The 17,266-nt window shown below is 43.9% G+C and overlaps 1 protein-coding gene across 1 annotated transcript in view; it reads left to right on the top strand.

The window, feature by feature from the left end:
• RFC1 (replication factor C subunit 1) overlaps positions 1 to 17,266 on the top strand; it is a 48,434-nt gene that overhangs the window by 21,019 nt on the left and 10,149 nt on the right. Inside the window, exons 8-16 of the mRNA XM_066573181.1 lie at positions 1,422 to 1,497; positions 4,209 to 4,474; positions 5,744 to 5,848; positions 7,657 to 7,836; positions 8,652 to 8,756; positions 11,623 to 11,992; positions 13,653 to 13,762; positions 15,732 to 15,846; positions 15,928 to 16,016. Of these exons, the coding sequence (XP_066429278.1) occupies positions 1,422 to 1,497; positions 4,209 to 4,474; positions 5,744 to 5,848; positions 7,657 to 7,836; positions 8,652 to 8,756; positions 11,623 to 11,992; positions 13,653 to 13,762; positions 15,732 to 15,846; positions 15,928 to 16,016 (1,416 nt within the window). The remainder of the gene's footprint in view (positions 1 to 1,421; positions 1,498 to 4,208; positions 4,475 to 5,743; positions 5,849 to 7,656; positions 7,837 to 8,651; positions 8,757 to 11,622; positions 11,993 to 13,652; positions 13,763 to 15,731; positions 15,847 to 15,927; positions 16,017 to 17,266) is intronic.

The raw sequence follows: 17,266 nt of genomic DNA on the forward strand, positions 1-17,266 counted from the left end.
GGCGGAATGCACACTTAAAATATGGAAATGTGAACTACCCCTTTGAAATCTATTTTCTGCGTGTTCCATGTGCAAATACGCCTGTGTGAAGTAGCCCAAAGGTAAAGCCATATCGTCGAGGCAACTGCAACAGGTTGTATGTGAAATCTATCAAACTTGACAGGAGAGACAAAAAACATTCCCACCTTGATTCGTCCTATATAAAGAGAGGGAATTAAATGGTTTCTCACTGGTCTGTTGACATACGATTAGAGATGAGCAAACCTACTTGGCCACGCCCCTTTTTCGCCTGAGCACCGCGATTTTCAAGTACTTCCGTACTCGGGCGAAAAGATTCGGGGGGCGCCGTGGGTGAGTGGGGGGGGGGGGGGAGAGGGAGAGAGAGAGAGGGCTCCCCCCTGTTCCCCGCTGCTACCCCCCGCTCCGCCACGCCTCCCCCGTCCCCCGAATCTTTTTACCCGAGTACGGAAGTACTCGAAAATCGCGGTGCTCGATCGAGTAATTACTCGAAACGAGTAGGTTTGCTCATCTCTACATACGGTATATTGCAGTTGGTGCAGTTCACCAGATTAGCCACCAGGGTGCAATAAACCAAAATTAGATTTAAAAAAATTTTTTTTTTTGACATACGACCTATTGCAGTTACCACAACAATAATTGCCATTGGGTTACTCCCGGAGCTTAAATGCAGTACAATTGGATATTGGGCTCCCCTGTATCTGTGATTTGCTTTTGGGTGGAGCACAGCAAACGCGCTCTGAGCATGTTCAATCAAGTTTGACCCAGTAATAACTAATGGCCCAAGCATGAGCTCCATTGATGCTCAAGTCAATGGTGAACAGGCAGAGCATGTTTTCTGCATTCCGAGCAGGCTTGGAGTGCATTGATGAATATACTTTAGGGTTGTCCTTATTGTCCATAGCAACCAATCAAAGCTCAGCTTTTATTAAAGTGACCCTTCACTCCTGGCCTCTCTGACTACCTGATGCACTATGCATTAGTAGTTTTGGTAGTCCAAGACACTACACACTGCTCCCAAGTACAGCACTGGTTAATCACAGCAGGGGGGACAGCTAAACTGCCCCCCCACTCAACGGTATCCAGGGCTCGGCGTAGACTCGCCGGATCGGGCCATCTGAACAGGCGCACAAACGGGAGATTTGTGCACCCATTCACGCAATTTTCGCCTACGCCCGTGTGAATGAACCGTAAGCTGTGTGTTTTGTCTCTTACGATGAGTTCAGCTCTTAGAAGGACTGAGTGAAGGCTGGATGATTCGGTCTAGGTTTTCCCTGTTGTATCGTATAGACTAGCAGTTTATTTGGAGAGGTATTACATTTTCCAAATTAGTTGATCAAGCAAACTCCTTAGAAACCTCTGCTTTATTATCTGTATGTGCTTAATTATACTCATTTATTTAGGGCCAGAGCAATGGTGAAAAGAAGCAGACCTCTCCAGCACCAAAGAAAAGCCCGGCAAAGGCTGATAAACCTTCAGGTACAACATGTGACCAAGTAAATGGCCTTTGTTAGACATTCAGGGCTACTTGCATATAGTGGATGCCAAATACCACGGAATTGTAATTAAAATGCAGAAGAATATCTGTGCCCATATTGAAGTGTATAGAAATCTCCTAAAGGGATTATCCAGCAGCACCGGAGTCTGAGCAGAAGCGCTGGTCCCAGTGTAGTGTACGGCTCTTGAAATCAGTGAGAGCTACTCTTGCAATTATGAGCCCCGGCCACTACACTAGGACCAGCGCTTCTGCTCCGACCCTGATGCAGCCCGGCAGGCGCTGCCCTTTAGGAACATTTTACACAGAATGATTATCGTTAGAAAACAAAAAATCGCTCAAATGAGTGAAAATGAAGGATAATCGTTCAATGAAAGCCTAGTCAAAGATTGAATGATAATTCTTTCGCTTATCGTTCGTTTCACGCAAGTATAAAAATCATTGTTGGCTTTTATCGCTAATCATTCAGTTAAACCACTGATTATTCAGTTGGTCTCATTCACTATTACAGCGATCTGAATAACAGAACGATCTAGTAACATTTTTTTTCTTTAATCCTTGTGTCTAAACTGACTGCCGAACTAATTGTGACCATCGTTTGCTCCTTCACTCGGGTGAACAATAATCGTTCCGTGTATAATCGCCCTTACCTAGAGGATGTAACTTGTATTGAGCATCATATTTGGTACCATCAATGATAAATAGGCAGTTCTGCACTCTGGTTGTAGACCAGCATCGTCATATTCTTGTTCTACTCTTTAAAATCAACATATATGGTCAGTCTATGATAAAGGGAATCTCTGATGAGAACCTAAAGCCCATTTAGACACAACGATTCTCGTTCAAAAGACCTCTTTTGAGCGATAAATCGTTGTGTGCATTTACATGGCAAGATGATCGCTCAAAATTCGCTCAAACGGCAGTTTGAGTGACAGTTTTGAGCGCTCGCGTTGCATAAGTGTGTAAATAAAGGCTCACACTGTATGCAGAAGACAAGTGCGACCACTAGCTTCTACATACAGCTGTTGTCTTCTCTGAGCGCTCAGCTGGTATACAGCTGAGCGCTCTGAGCGGGGTATGCAGAACACAGCTGGAGCGCTCTTCTGTATACTCCTGCTGTTTTCACAGAGCGCACAGCTGGTATACAGCTTAGTGCTCTGCGCGGAGTATGCAGAAAACTGCTGGACCGCTGTCTTCTGCATACTCCGGCTGTGTTCTCTGAGCCGGTTACCAGCTTAAACAGTATCAGCGGTATCCCACTGAGAACTCAGCGCGTGGCACTGATGAGGCTCATCGTTATCTTTCAGCTTGCTGAAAGACCACGATGAATGACTCGTTAGCAAAAACTGCATGTGCAGATAGACCCAGCGCTTATCGCTCAAAAGACGTCTTTGGGCGATTTTTGAGCGAGAATCGTTGGGTCTAAATGAGCCTTAACACTTTCCAGCAAGTGTTATTGCTCATTAGTATTTCAGACCTCCTGTTTGCTTACCTTTTAACCCTTTCCAATCCACTGTCTGACGTCTGAAGACATTATGATTTAAGGCTGTACAGCTCCGATGTTGGAAGACGTCCGTCGGGGTTCTCTTACTGTATATTTCCAGCCACTCTGCTGTCAGAGCCTATCCAGCGTGTCACCTTATGCAGTACTGGCTTTAGCCAGCAGATAGCGCCGGTGTATAACGGCAGAAAAAGAGCAAGCCCCCTAGGAAAAACCAGGATACAATTTGGATTGGAAAGGGTTAAGCTTCCATGTTTGCAACAGCAAGAATATTTTTGGCTATTTCTTGTGTCTTGTGCCCAGATAACTTCACTCCAATATACCAGATAGTTATTTGTGTAGCTCCAGGTAGAAATGAAAAATTATATGCTGTACTGTCCATAGGCTTTAACTTTGTAATGTAATTTCTTAGTAAAGTCCCTTAGCAAAGACCTCCTGCTCTTAGTGATTGCAATGGGGGCAACACAGTAAGCATCCTTCCAGACTGGCTGAGTTGATTGTGGCTTGTTTAATGTTTCTTCGTGCTGACTGAGAATTGGCCTATGGGGATAAATTATCGTAATTCTGATTATTCATCCCCATGAACTGCCCGGACATCTCCCTGTTCACACAGCTGATCAGCAAGCATTTTTAGGCTTGCCGAAACTGAACGGTCAGCCAACGAATGAGCCGTCACTCTTTCGTTGGTTGATCATTGGCCCTTTTCCACAGCCCAATTGTGCGTTTGAAGACGGGACATCAGCCTGTGTAAAAGGTCCATTATGCCTCCTCTTCAGCTCTTGGGACCGGATTACTGACCAATAGCAGGGCAGCACTTATCAGGGATGTGGACATGAAGGGAGTACAGACCAAGGAAATGTGGGAAATGTAGTTTCAAGCTGCATAGAAGTAGGAATGTGGTGGATATCTTGGAAAATGGCAATAAGGGCAGACCTCAGAAAATGAGGACAGGATAAGGAGTTAAGGGATGTGTGATTTATACCCATAACCAGCTGTGTATAAACATGGCACAAGCTCCTTTAATATCTGGAATTTTGGAAAATTCTCTTCACAACTGGAATACCCCTTTAATGTCACGGGATTCTTGCACATGTTCGGAAATGCCACAGTTCCATTCTTATGGGAGCTACTAGGGATCATCATGCGCTCCCTTTATATTTAAAGAGGTTTCCAAACACATTTCTTCTTTTTTAGCCAGGACCGTGAGCCAATCGGATACAACAACAGCAATTAAGAAAGAAAAGGCTATAAAAGAGACCTTACATATGCCGTCTGGTAGTTCCTCCTCCACCAAAGGGAAGACTTCTCCAGTCAAGAGCAGCTCTAAACTAGCTCTAATGAAAAAGAATGATGACGCTCAACACAAAGAGGTGACGATATCTACTCCCGTTACTAAAACCAAAGTCATATCACCGAAGAAGGAAACGACCTCGCCTGTAAAAACGGCTAAAAACTCTGAGGTATGAATGTTATACAACTAAGTGAGGGTCACATTATTGCTATGGGGTCCATCATTCAGCTCCGTCTTAGCAGCCGATCAATGAGAAAAACGCAGGATCCGGCATATAACGGACCCCTTTCACTATCACGAGGTCCGTCCGTCTTTCCCAGGCAAAATAATGCAGCATGCGGTGCTATTTCATCTGGGATTTTATGCCGGATCTTTGTCAGTCTGCAAACAGCTTCAGTGCAGATATGAACAGAGCCTAACAAGTTACTGAAGGCTGCTTATTTCGGTTAGATTTACAGCCAATATATGGTCGATCTACTAGAAGACTAAAGCCTCATGTCCACGGGGACAGATCCGCAGCGGGTGTCCCGCACGCGTGATCCGCGCCCCATAGGGATGCATTGGACACCCGCAGGTAGTTAGATACCTGCGGATGTCATTTTCCCTTGATGCGCGGATTGCGCGTGCGGGAAAATACCCGCAGCATGCTCCATTTTAGTGTGGGTCTCCCGCAGGCTTCTGTTGAAGCCTATGGAAGCCGTCTGAATCCGCGGCACAACCGCAGCTGTGTTCCCGCTCTCCAGCGCGGGAGAGCAGGAGTTAAAAAAAAAGAAAAGAGTGCGCGGCTAATGCGCGCGGCACGCTGCCGGCGTGCCGAGCACATCCGCCAGGCTGAAGAAAGGAGATCCGTCCGCGACGGAGGGAGCATCCGCAGCGTCCGGACAGGTAAGTAAATCTTTTTTTAGGCCTCATATCCGCAGGAAAGGAGGGACCCGCTGCGGGATTCTGCATGGAGAATCCGTGGCGGGCCTGATTTTCCTCGTGGACATGAGGCCTAAGAGGTTATGTATTAAAATCAGTAACCCTGTTGTGTAAAAACCATTAACTACATGTAGTTTTCTGGTTTTGGCATACTTTTATTTTTTTTTACCTTTACCTTTTTTTACCTTACACTCTAGAGGTAGGAGAAGTGCCAAACTCATAATTACTGATCAGTAAATTAAGTTTAAAGCAAATTTGAGGCATCAATCGGCACTTGATATTTTCTGTTTCTAAAGAAGTATATGAGATGGCATTACTGTGGTGTCTATATTAGTCCATAAATCTCTCCCTGTTTGAGAAATTAAATGTGTCACCCACGTGTCATGTTCACACTGCTTTATGTACTGTTGTTGCATAGGAATTGGGGGACTTGAATTCAGAATATGTTTATATACTTAATATATTTTTAGAGTTTTTAGAAAAAATGTTTTATATTTTTTTTTTCTTTCTTCCACAGTCCAGTCCTGAGGACTCTGAGAAGAAGCGTGCTAACTATACTGCATATAGGAATTTCCTGAACCGTGAAGGCCCTAAAGCTCTTGGTTCCAAGGAGATTCCTCAGGTAACTGAGAGGCGTTAAGAGTTTGAAGAAGTTTTTGTATTAAAAGAACTTTCCAGGCTACATTTGTTGATGACCTATCCTTGGGATCATTCAAGACCTCAACCAACCAGCTTTTGGCCACCCACTGTCACCGGCAAAACAGTGTACAGAGCGGAAGCAGCTTGCTTTGACCCCTGTGTAATTGTCAATGCTGGTAATTGCAGGCATAGTCGTTATTAAAATTAATGAGAACTGCAGTTACCAGCGTCGGGTACTAACAGGGATCGAAGTGATCTGCTTCCGCTCCATACCCTGCGTGTTTTCCCAGGGACAGCTGGCGGCCAAACGGCTAATCATTCTGGGTCCCTAGCGGTGGATCCCAAGCTGATTAATTACTGATGTCCTATCTTAAGGACAGGTCAACAATAAAAACTGCCTGGGAAACCCCTTTTAAAGATTTCCATGGACTACAAGTTTGATTTGTAGTCCATTTTAATAAAGTAATCAAAAAGACACATTTCCTGAAATGGTACTAATAAACACTAAAGCTTACTCCACAAAAAAAGCCCTCGCACAGCCCAATCAACTAAAAAATAAAGCTACAGGTCTCAGAAATATAGCAACAGAAATAGTTTAAAAAAATATAATATTTTAATTTTGCAAACTTGTATGTATACTACTATCAAATATGTGTATTGTTTGTTTTTTTAAATGTTTAGGGTTTTAGGGAAAAGGGGGGTTAAATTTTATTATATTTTTAAATTGTTTTACACTGTTCAAAAAGTAAAAAAAAAAAATCTTTTCTTTGAACTTGTGATCATTTGATCGCTTGCACTATATACTGCAATACTTCAGTATTGCTGTGTATAACGTATCTTAATGCTATCTGTGTAGCGGGGCTTGATAGACCTCTATGCATGGCAGCCCTAGGAGCCTTCAGTAATATCTGGACTGCCATGCTAGCCCATAGGCAACCTTTGATCTTACTGTGGGGTGTGCAGATGGGGTGTGGGAAAGGGGTCCACTCCCTATGACTATTTAGATGCGCTGTCCACTTTGACATCCGCATCTAAACAATTAACTGCCACAATGCTAACTGATCAGAGATGTTGCTAGCTGCTGTCAAAAACAGCTGATAGCCGCCAAGTATGGAGCGGACTCTGCTCCTGAGCCCACTCCATACGCCTTTCACAACCACATAATGTATATTTGTTTAGTGGTCCGGAAGGGGTTAACTACTTTATATAGTGGCTGCACTAGTCTTGTAGTTAAAAACTAGAGATGAGCGAACCTACTCGGCCACGCCCCTTTTTCGCCCGAGCGCCGCGATTTTCGAGTACTTCCGTACTCGGGTGAAAAGATTCGGGGGGCGCCGTGGGTAAGTGGGGGGTTGCAGCGGGGAGGGGGGGGGGGGGGAGAGGGAGAGAGAGAGGGCTCTCCCCTGTTCCCCGCTGCTACCCCCCGCTCCGCCACGCCTCCCCCGGCGCCCCCTGAATCTTTTCACCCGAGTACGGAAGTACTCGAAAATCGCGGCGCTCGGGCGAGTAATTACTCGAAACGAGTATATTCGCTCATCTCTATTAAGAACCTATTTTGTGACCACCCTCTACATATGCCTACATAAAACTATACCGGAGGCAGTTTAGTGATCCACTGGGGATCCCCTGCTGAGGGACTGGAGCAGCACTTACGCCAGATCTGCTACTGTATTTTCGAAAATCACGATTTATTAAGTTACTATTTGAGTATTGCGTGTTATCCATGTATCTAATGGCGTGATTTATGTGACATAAAGGTAACATGTTGATGATTCTTGATTTCCATATTAGGGGGCAGATAACTGCTTGGAGGGGCTGACGTTTGTCATCACCGGGGTCCTGGAATCCATAGAGCGAGATGAGGCCAAGTCATTAGTAGAGCGCTATGGGGGCAAAGTGACTGGAAATGTCAGCAAGAAGACGAACTATCTCATCCTGGGTCGTGATGGTGGGGAGTCCAAACGTGAGAAGGTATATGATACATGGCAAATAAAAATCCTGTGAGAAGATTTATAATAACTAGTGCAATTAAAGTGGTTCTCATAGTAACCCGCCACTATTATCGTCACGGTATTAAGATGTGTTTTAGAAGAAGTCACTTGCTCAATTCCTATGGGAAACTCTCCTCATAAGCATAGATACTTTGACTATGGGTCACATGAGTTGATGGAAATATCCTATTATATTAATTTCACACACACTTGCTGTAAATAAGCTAGATGTCATACAGGGAGGTAGTAAATTGCTCCTAAAGGGGTCGTCCTACTTGTACCTGTTTTATGTAGGAAGCAGATGGCTCTGTACATTGTGCAGTGGCACAGGATGGTACTGCAGGCTGAGTCCCATTTACTTCAGTAGAACTCGGCCTGCAGTACCAACCTGGGCCACTGCACAATATACAGAGCTGTCTGCTTACTCCAGCAAATATATGTGTGCATGAGCATTTCCCATTACAACTAAGTACTTGGGATATATTAGTAAGACCCCAGGCAGCCAACACATCAAGGATGAGGAAATGTTAACAAAATAGATTATGTTTGGCACTTCTGCCTTCTTGTTCCTTTTTTGCATTATTTGTGGGCCGTACAGCAGAGACATTGGGCAGTCCATGCCGCGTTACTGCAGGAAAGGGGCAGGACATAAATGGTGGAGTGTATTAGGAGATAACTTCAGTGGAGGAGCCCCACATAGCTTACATTTTTACATATAGGAGCGACACTAAACATTTTGCATTCTTCAGACTATATAATATGATTTGACTTTTTTATTTTTATGTCTTTCTTTAGGCCGAAGGTTTTGGAACAAAGATTATTGATGAGGATGGCCTGCTTGACTTAATTCGCTCTTTACCTGGAAAGAAATCCAAGTATGTTATAGCAGCAGAGGCGGAGGTAAGAGCAGCAGAAGCGCCCCGATTTTGTAAGTTATTGTGTATTTTGTCCATGTAAACCAGATGGTTTTTTCAGCAAAACATACCTATTCCAGTGCGGGCTTGTTTTTTGCGTGACAAGCTGTAGTTTTATTGATACCATTTTGGGATACATATAGCTTTTTTTTTTTTTTTTTGATTGATTGTATTGCTGTTTTTGTTTTTTTTTTCTTGTCACATCTTTTGCTGTACAGGATAAACAGTGTGTTAAATTTTATTGTATGTGTTGTTATGGATACGATGATACCAAATATGTGGGATTTTTAAAAATTTCTAAAATGTGTGGTGTGTTTTTTTTTTTTTTGCAAATTTCTTTTTTTTTTTTTTTACTTAACACTATATTTTTTTTTAAACATTTTTTTTATGTCCCTGTAGGGGACTTGAACCATGACAGCTGTGATCGCTAAGGTAATGCATTGCAGGACTTTTGTACTGCAATGCCTTATCGCATACAAGAGCTGTCATAGGCAATGGCAAGCCGGGATGCGGAAGTTTCTGGCGTTCTGTTGCCGTGGCAACCCATCAGCCTTTGGAGGTTATGGACCGTGACCTGCAGGGGCCTAACACCAAAGACCGATGTTCTCATTGATCTCCGCTGTTGCAGTGGGAGGCCGGCTATCAGTAACGGCCAACTCCCGCTGTGTGATAGTGCTGGCTCAGCTTCTGATCCCGCGCCATCTGCATGACGTAAGTTTCTGTCCTGGTGTGTTAAGTACCACATTGCCATGACGTAAACTGACATCCTATGGCCTTCAGAGGTATAATGGACTTGACACTGTTGTGGCTCCTATCGGGTTAAGGCCAAAGAAGGGCAACACTTAGAAGAGTGGTCCAGCCTCAATCTAGCCATTGCGGGAGTGTTGGGGGCTGAGCAGCAATCAATCAGACTTTTGTGATATAAACTATAAATATAGAAGGGAAGCATTTCAGTCCTTTGCTCAATGTGGGACACAAATTTTATTTATCTTCCACCGATAAGTAGAAAAAAAAACATGCACACCTAAGAATTTGTCAATGCGTTAGAGCAAAGCTCTTAGTTATGGCATAATGTAATCAACGTAATACCTTAAAAGGAACCTGTCACGTCCCCACAGCTCCTTAAACTAAGTTATGATGCAGTTAGGTAACCTGACGGGGAGCCGGGTGATGTTTTTTTTTTTTTTATACTCGCCCGATCCAGCGCTGTCCCCCTCCGAAGATCGCGCGATGCTGGAAATCTGACACTTTTCAGATTACTGTATGTGCTCTCCCATAGACTTGTATACAAGAGCATGTGCACAAGAACCTGAAAAGAGTCCGATTTTTCCAGTGCAATGTGATCTTTGGAGGGAGACTGCGCTGGATCGCGGGAGCGGATGAGTGTGAAGAATACATCCCCCGGCTCCCTGTCAGGTCCTGTAACCGCATCATAACTTCGTTCATGGTGCTGTGGGGACGTGACAGGTTCCCTTTAAATATCCTCCCCCTTTACCAATGGACCAATCACAAACCTCAATTGTGTGGGAGGAACGAGGCTGGGGAAAAGGAGGAGTAAAGAAAAAATGGGTCTTGGTTAACAATGTGCAAAACAAAATCCTTTAGGTTAAAAAGAAAAGCGCCCACAAACGGTTATAAAGCAACAGAGAATAAACATATAGCCTGTACAACACATGGATTACTGATATATAAAATGAAGCTTACAGTTCAGACCATCAGGAACTCGCGTCTCCAGTGTAATGACCCGTATGCTTCTCTATTCATTAATGGTCTTTTGTGATTTTCCTCCTCATTTGGATGGACTCCATTCCATTGAAAACAAGACTTAAGACATCACACTAATGTTTTTGAGACCACAGATCGTTTCTGGCGTTGTTCATACTCGTACGTCCATACCTTCAAAGGGCAGGTTATACAGCCCACATACTGGACCTTACACTGGAGACGGAGATAAGATGCATATCAGGTGGATTTACAATAATGTATGATTTAAAACTATACGCCTTATTATTGGTTTCCCTATAAATATGGCATACATGTATGTAGTGAGAGGGCCCTTTTAAAGTCGTATTGGTCACAGGAGTGCCAACTTCTCTAGTGGCATCCGACCAACAAGGCCCTCTGCGGAAAACAATTAAAGTGGTTGTCTTATTATGGACCACCATGTTTAGTTCATACACTCCCTCTGCAGTTTCCACTGCAGGGAAAATATAGTATGTATTGGCAGAAAACCAGAGGAACGGCCTCCATGTAATACCTGGGTCTACCAGAGTGGCCATTCTGGCTTATACACAGGATTTTCCCTCTACAGTCCATATACCATCAATAGAGCATTTTGGAAAGGGGTTACAGTCAAGAAAACCGTATTAATCATTTGTTTTCATTAGAGAAATTATGGCTTTATTGTGACTTATTGGCTTATTTAAAGGAGTTGTCCAGATTTTTATTTTTGATGACCTACCTATCCTCAGGGTAGGTCATCAATAGTTCATTGATGCGGGTCTGCCGCTAGGAATCCCTGCCGATCAGCTGTTTGCCAGGCCAGCTGTCAGTGCAGACAGCGCTGGAAGGTGATATTTCTATTGCAGTGGCCGGAGTTGGTACTGCAGGTACAGCTCCCATTGAATTCAATGGGAGGAGTGCTTGTAGTACCAATCTGGCCTGCGGCAGTGTTGACAGCCCTGTCGGCACTGACAGTGGGCCCAGCGATCAGCTGTTTGGTGGGGATCTGAGTGGCAGACCTCTACTGATCATCTATCCTGAGGCTAGTTCATCAACCGTTAAAGTCCTGGACAACCGCTTTAAGATATCATGATGTTCTAGTTACATGTCTGTCATTACCTGATATTTAGATAAAATCCAAAGTTAAAGCTGAAAAGACCCCAGAGAAGGCAGCCAAAAAGCCGAGCCCAGCAAAGAGGAAGATGATGACTCCAGAAAAGAGGCAGTCCCCAAGAACAAAGAAACTAGCGGTCGAAAAGAAGAGAAGTGATGACTGGGAGATGGACATAGACCAGAAGGAACAGCCCAGCTCTGTTAAATCACTGAACTTATCACGAGTCACTGGCAAGACGGAGAGTTTACTTTGGGTTGATAAATACAAGCCAACCTCCGTGAAGGCGATCATAGGACAGCAGGGAGAACAGAGCTGTGCCAACAAACTCATCCGGTGGCTAAAAGCTTGGTACAAGAATCACTCTACTGATGACAAGAAGCCTTCCGGTAATGGGCATTGCGTCAGTAATGCATTTTGTAAAGTGCTAGATATGTTTTTAGTATAAATGTCTTGTATAAACTAGCACAGCTTTTTCTTTCAGATGTTCCAAAGAAACTTTCAGCCCTAACACACAACTTTTTATTACATTGCATAAGATGATAGAAATGTGCATTAATTACCAGTAATATAGTAAAGGGGGTTTTCAGGTGTAAGGGTACTTTCAGACAAGCTAATTATTGAATAAGTAAACGAATGAGTGACATCATCGTTGGCTCGTACTCTTGTGCCACCCGTTTATACAGGCAGATACATCGTTGCCTCGTTCAAACGATCATCATTCACTCTTTCACATTTTCTGTATAGTTAATTGAGAGGAACCGAACGAGTCAACGTTGATTTTTAACCCCTGTCCGAAGGTTGTTTGGTATTGCACCTTCGCCCCATTGAAGTGAATGGGACAGAGTTGCAATACTACGCACAGTCCATGGACAGGTGTGGTTCTGATTACGGAAAATGGCAGTCAATTTTTCCTAATTCTAGACGACTCCATAAAGACTAGGGTCCAGCTCACCAATAGTTAGTTTCCATGCTGATAACATCACAAGTTACCTTGATGTGGATAGGAAACCTTAAACCTCCTAATGCTTTACTTTTGCACTGAGTTATCACTGCATTAGGAGCAACTAGTTTGTTGGTATCTGTAACGCGGTACCACGTGATGGACGCGTCACGATCTGCTCTCAGATAATGTGCTGACTTCTCCTCTGTGAAGCAGAAGGTAACATTTGTACTCATGGCTAAACATGGGGACTGGAGTGACTTTGATAGTGGTTCAGGAATGGCCAACAATCTGTCTGCTGTCAAAGAGTGTACCAAGACTAGTTGATCCTAGACGTGAGCATCAGGTGGCACATCTGGTATCTCAGGAACAATATGCCACAGTGGACCGACTGGCAGAACTTTGTCTGGAGTGACGAATCCTGCTGCCCACATCTGGCACAAACGGCATGAAGCTGTATCCCATACGTGTGCCATTGCTGCTCAACAGGCCGGTGGTAGCGGTGTCATGGTCTGGGGGGGGGGGTCGTTTTTCTGGCATGGCCTAAGATCGTTGGTCATTATACCACAGAGACCTTTTAGCTGACAATCTGCACCGATATCTTCGCCGACCACAGCGCTGTCTTTCAGCAGTACAACGCTGTCATCCAGCTCGGATCACTAGGGAGTGGTTGGAGGAACACGTCAATGAATTCTCCACACTGCCTTGGCCTCCAGACTCACCGGACTATAACCCCATTGAACATGTTTGGGATGTGCTGGAAAGGGCTGTGAGATCAGCTCCTGGACATCCACAAAATGTGCACCAACTGGCAGAGCTGCTGCAGCGGGCATGGGATGAGTTGAGTATGTTCCCCACCTTGAGTAATTTGTTCCCCAAGGTCTGTAAGCCATGACTGGGTGGACTAACCGGTTATTGAGTAGGTGCTCCCAATGCAGTGATCATTCATTGTACTTGTGCTAAGGCCGGAGCGGAAACCTCTGAAGATGGCCTTTAAAAGAACTCGTATGGAGTTTGTTGGTTGTTCTTTAACATTGTACTGGTACTGTGTTGGACTTGCCCGTATGCATATGATCGCGTAATAAAATGTCATTGTCTGATTTCAGGAAAATATAACAAATTTGGGGGCAAGGATGATGGGTCATCCTTTAAAGCTGCCCTGCTGTCTGGACCCCCCGGTGTTGGTAAAACCACAACAGCTGTTTTGGTGTGCGAGGTAAATATGTGTTTTGTGTTTTTCTTCTTTTTATTGAATTTTCAGCATTTCCCCCAAATATTGACTTCTAAACAGGAGCTGTTGGTTTTCCTGACATATGTGTTTTAGTAAATGCTTGCATTCCCCATAAAATAATAATTTCAGAGCATTGTTTCTTGAGATGTTCCTCTGCTATTCATCCTGGAAATATCTGAATAAACTGACAACTGTGTGTGTCTTTCCCCTTATCAGTGGGGCTTGTCCTTATCCCGTCCCACTGTTCAATCCATGCTGGAGATGTCAGACTGTCTAGGGACACCTCCTGTTGACAAGGGGAATGGTAACACCTAGTAGACGTATTATTAATCTGTCCAGGAGGTATAACAGAGGAATATGGCGCAGAAGAGATCTAAGAAAATAAGACCGTGTCCCTGATGGTAATTGACAAAATGATGCAGGACAGCGGCAATTAAGGAAAATGTATGTGCATACAAAGGGCCTAAAGGAAGCGGATTTCGGTCTAAACGCGATTCAGCGACGGACCAGAATTGTTCGCTTTCTGCTTGTCATTCATTTTATGCAGGCCTAAAATTCATCGTTGGCTCGTTGACGTAGCGTTCCGTTTAAACAGCGACCGTTCAGTGTTGAACATGGCGAACGGAAAACACTGAATGATTCTCGTTGAACAAGTCAACTATGATCCTGCTTGTCTAAACGACAGCAAACGAGTTATCAATGGCGTCACTTGTGCAAACAAGAATGGTCCGGTCTAAAAGCACCCTTCCGAAAAAAATGCTGTATGAAGTTTTTTGTGTTTTGGAACGATGATTAGTAACCCATGGCAATACCATTACAACTCCCATAGAGATTGTCTCCTAAAGGGCGGGTTGCTGTAGCTACTCGGTAATACCCTTCTGCATAGATGGGTAGATATTCGGGTCCAGGGTAAACGCTGGGTAAAATCCCTGTGGAAGCTCTGGTAGTGACCACATTGCTTGTCTATGAAAACTATTGGACATTATAGATAATTTTTTTTGCTTAATTTTAGACAGTGATCCTCATGATTGTTGGACTGGGATCTTGGATGGATTCTACACTTCAGCTATTGGGGGTTCATTGTTATAGACCGTGTTCTTGGATGGATTCTACACTTCAGCTATTGTGGGTTCATTGTTATAGACCGTGTTCTTGGATGGATTCTACACTTCAGCTGTTGGGGGTTCATTGTTATAGACCGTGTTCTTGGATGGATTCTACACTTCAGCTGTTGGGGGTTCATTGTTATAGACCGTGTTCTTGGATGGATTCTACACTTCAGCTATTGGGGGTTCATTGTTATAGACTGTGTTCTTGGATGGATTCTACACTTCAGCTGTTGGGGGTTCATTGTTATAGGCTGTGTACTTGGATGGATTCTACACTTCAGCTATTGGGGGTTCATTGTTATAGACTGTGTTCTTGGATGGATTCTACACTTCAGCTATTGGGGGTTCATTGTTATAGACTGTGTTCTTGGATGGACTCTACACTTCAGCTATTGGGGGTTCATTGTTATAGACCGTGTTCTTGGATGGATTCTACACTTCAGCTGTTGGGGGTTCATTGTTATAGACCGTGTTCTTGGATGAATTCTACACTTCAGCTGTTGGGGGTTCATTGTTATAGACCGTGTTCTTGGATGGATTCTACACTTCAGCCATTGGGAGTTCATTGTTATAGACTGTGTTCTTGGATGGACTCTACACTTCAGCTATTGGGGGTTCATTGTTATAGACCGTGTTCTTGGATGGACTCTACACTTCAGCCATTGGGAGTTCATTGTTATAGACTGTGTTCTTGGTTGGACACAAATATACTTTTCTGGAAAGATCTGAAGAGTTTTTCAGTGAAGGAAGAATATTGATGATACTGTAGGACGTGCAGTCTAGTAGACCATTTCTGTTCCCTTTCCATTCACCTTATCTCACAATGTAATGTCTTGTCTTTTTAGGAACTTGGCTACAGTTATGTGGAGTTAAATGCTAGCGACCAACGCAGTAAAAACAGCATGAAGGAAGTGGTGGCCGAGTCTTTGAATAACACCAGCATCAAAGGGTTTTACTCAGGTAAGGGATTTTCTATATGGCAGCTCTTGTTGTACATTATAGCAGTAGTCTGATCCCTTTGCACTTTTTCACCTTCACTAGGAACCAGCAAATTTGTAAATTCTAAACATGTTCTGATCATGGACGAAGTGGATGGGATGGCAGGAAATGAGGATAGAGGAGGAGTGCAGGTACGTGGTTTGTAGTATTAACCATCATAGCTGCTAGTAGTACTCCTGGGCTATATGTGATACACTGCCCAGTTATTAAAGTGATTGGTGTAAAAATTATACAACTTGTACTTAAGCTTAATTTCAAGTAGGGGGAGTTGCTGACTGATTACACATGAGACACCTTTGTGCACTGGTTAAAGGGGTATTCCAGTAAGGTTTTTTTTTTTTTTCTTCAGGTTTTCACCCATCCAGTGGATAGGCGAAAACTGATAGATTGTTGGTGGTCTTACCACTGGGACCCCACCCGAGAATGGGAGGTCCCTTTTTGCCCAAGTTCCACTCACCTTTGCAGTTACGACCTGTGCTACATTACTTTCAGAGCTTTCCGCACATGTGCACTGCCACTCCATTCATTTCAGTGGTGCTGATGAAAATGGCAGAGCATAGCACTTGGCTATTTCCATCAGCCCTATTAAAAAATAAGTGAAGTGGTACTGCATATGCACGGTCACCTCTCCAATGAAAGCAATGTAATTCAGATCAAGCAGCATTACAGAAGTGGGAAAAACAGGACCCGTTTACATTGGATTGGTCGGGGTCCCAGCATTCGGACCGCCACTAACCTATCAGATTCCATCCATCCAGGGGGATAAGTGAAAACTTAAAAAGACAGCACCTTACTGGAATACCTTATTTTCCGATTGGGAGGATCCTGTTTACGTCCTGCCTTTTTCATCTCCTCTTGACCGGCATCCAGGTTCCTACAGTTATGATACACATCTGCAGAGTTGGCTGTCGATCCTCCGTGCTTTCACACCCATCCCCCTTGACAGCCACGGATTGCCCCCTAAAAGCCACAGTTGCCTTTATGCCACCAATGCCCCGTGATGACCATGGACCCAAGGCAGTGAAGTCCAGTAGTGCCCTCCTGTTTATCCAATGGTCATTTATACCCATTCCATGATCTTTCGCGGTGAGACTCTGTGAATGTGCTCTTCTTACATTTGCATTAGTGGGGAGATATTATCGTAATGAGGTGTATATTGTAAAGATGCTACAGAAGATTGGTCGGGATCCATGAGTTTGGACATGCACCATTTCTCCAAATAAAGGGGTCTACTAAAAGAACAAAGAGCGGCATTTGCTACTGGAGGACCCAGTTGTATTGGACAATAGATAAATATATAAATTATATTACATATGGTTACAGTTTAACACTTTCCTGCCCTTGTCACCCATGCTTGTTGGCTGTAGCCAAGTGGTCCATT

This window comes from Eleutherodactylus coqui, chromosome 7, assembly GCF_035609145.1.
Source record: "Eleutherodactylus coqui strain aEleCoq1 chromosome 7, aEleCoq1.hap1, whole genome shotgun sequence".
NCBI classification, from domain to species: Eukaryota; Metazoa; Chordata; class Amphibia; order Anura; family Eleutherodactylidae; genus Eleutherodactylus; species Eleutherodactylus coqui.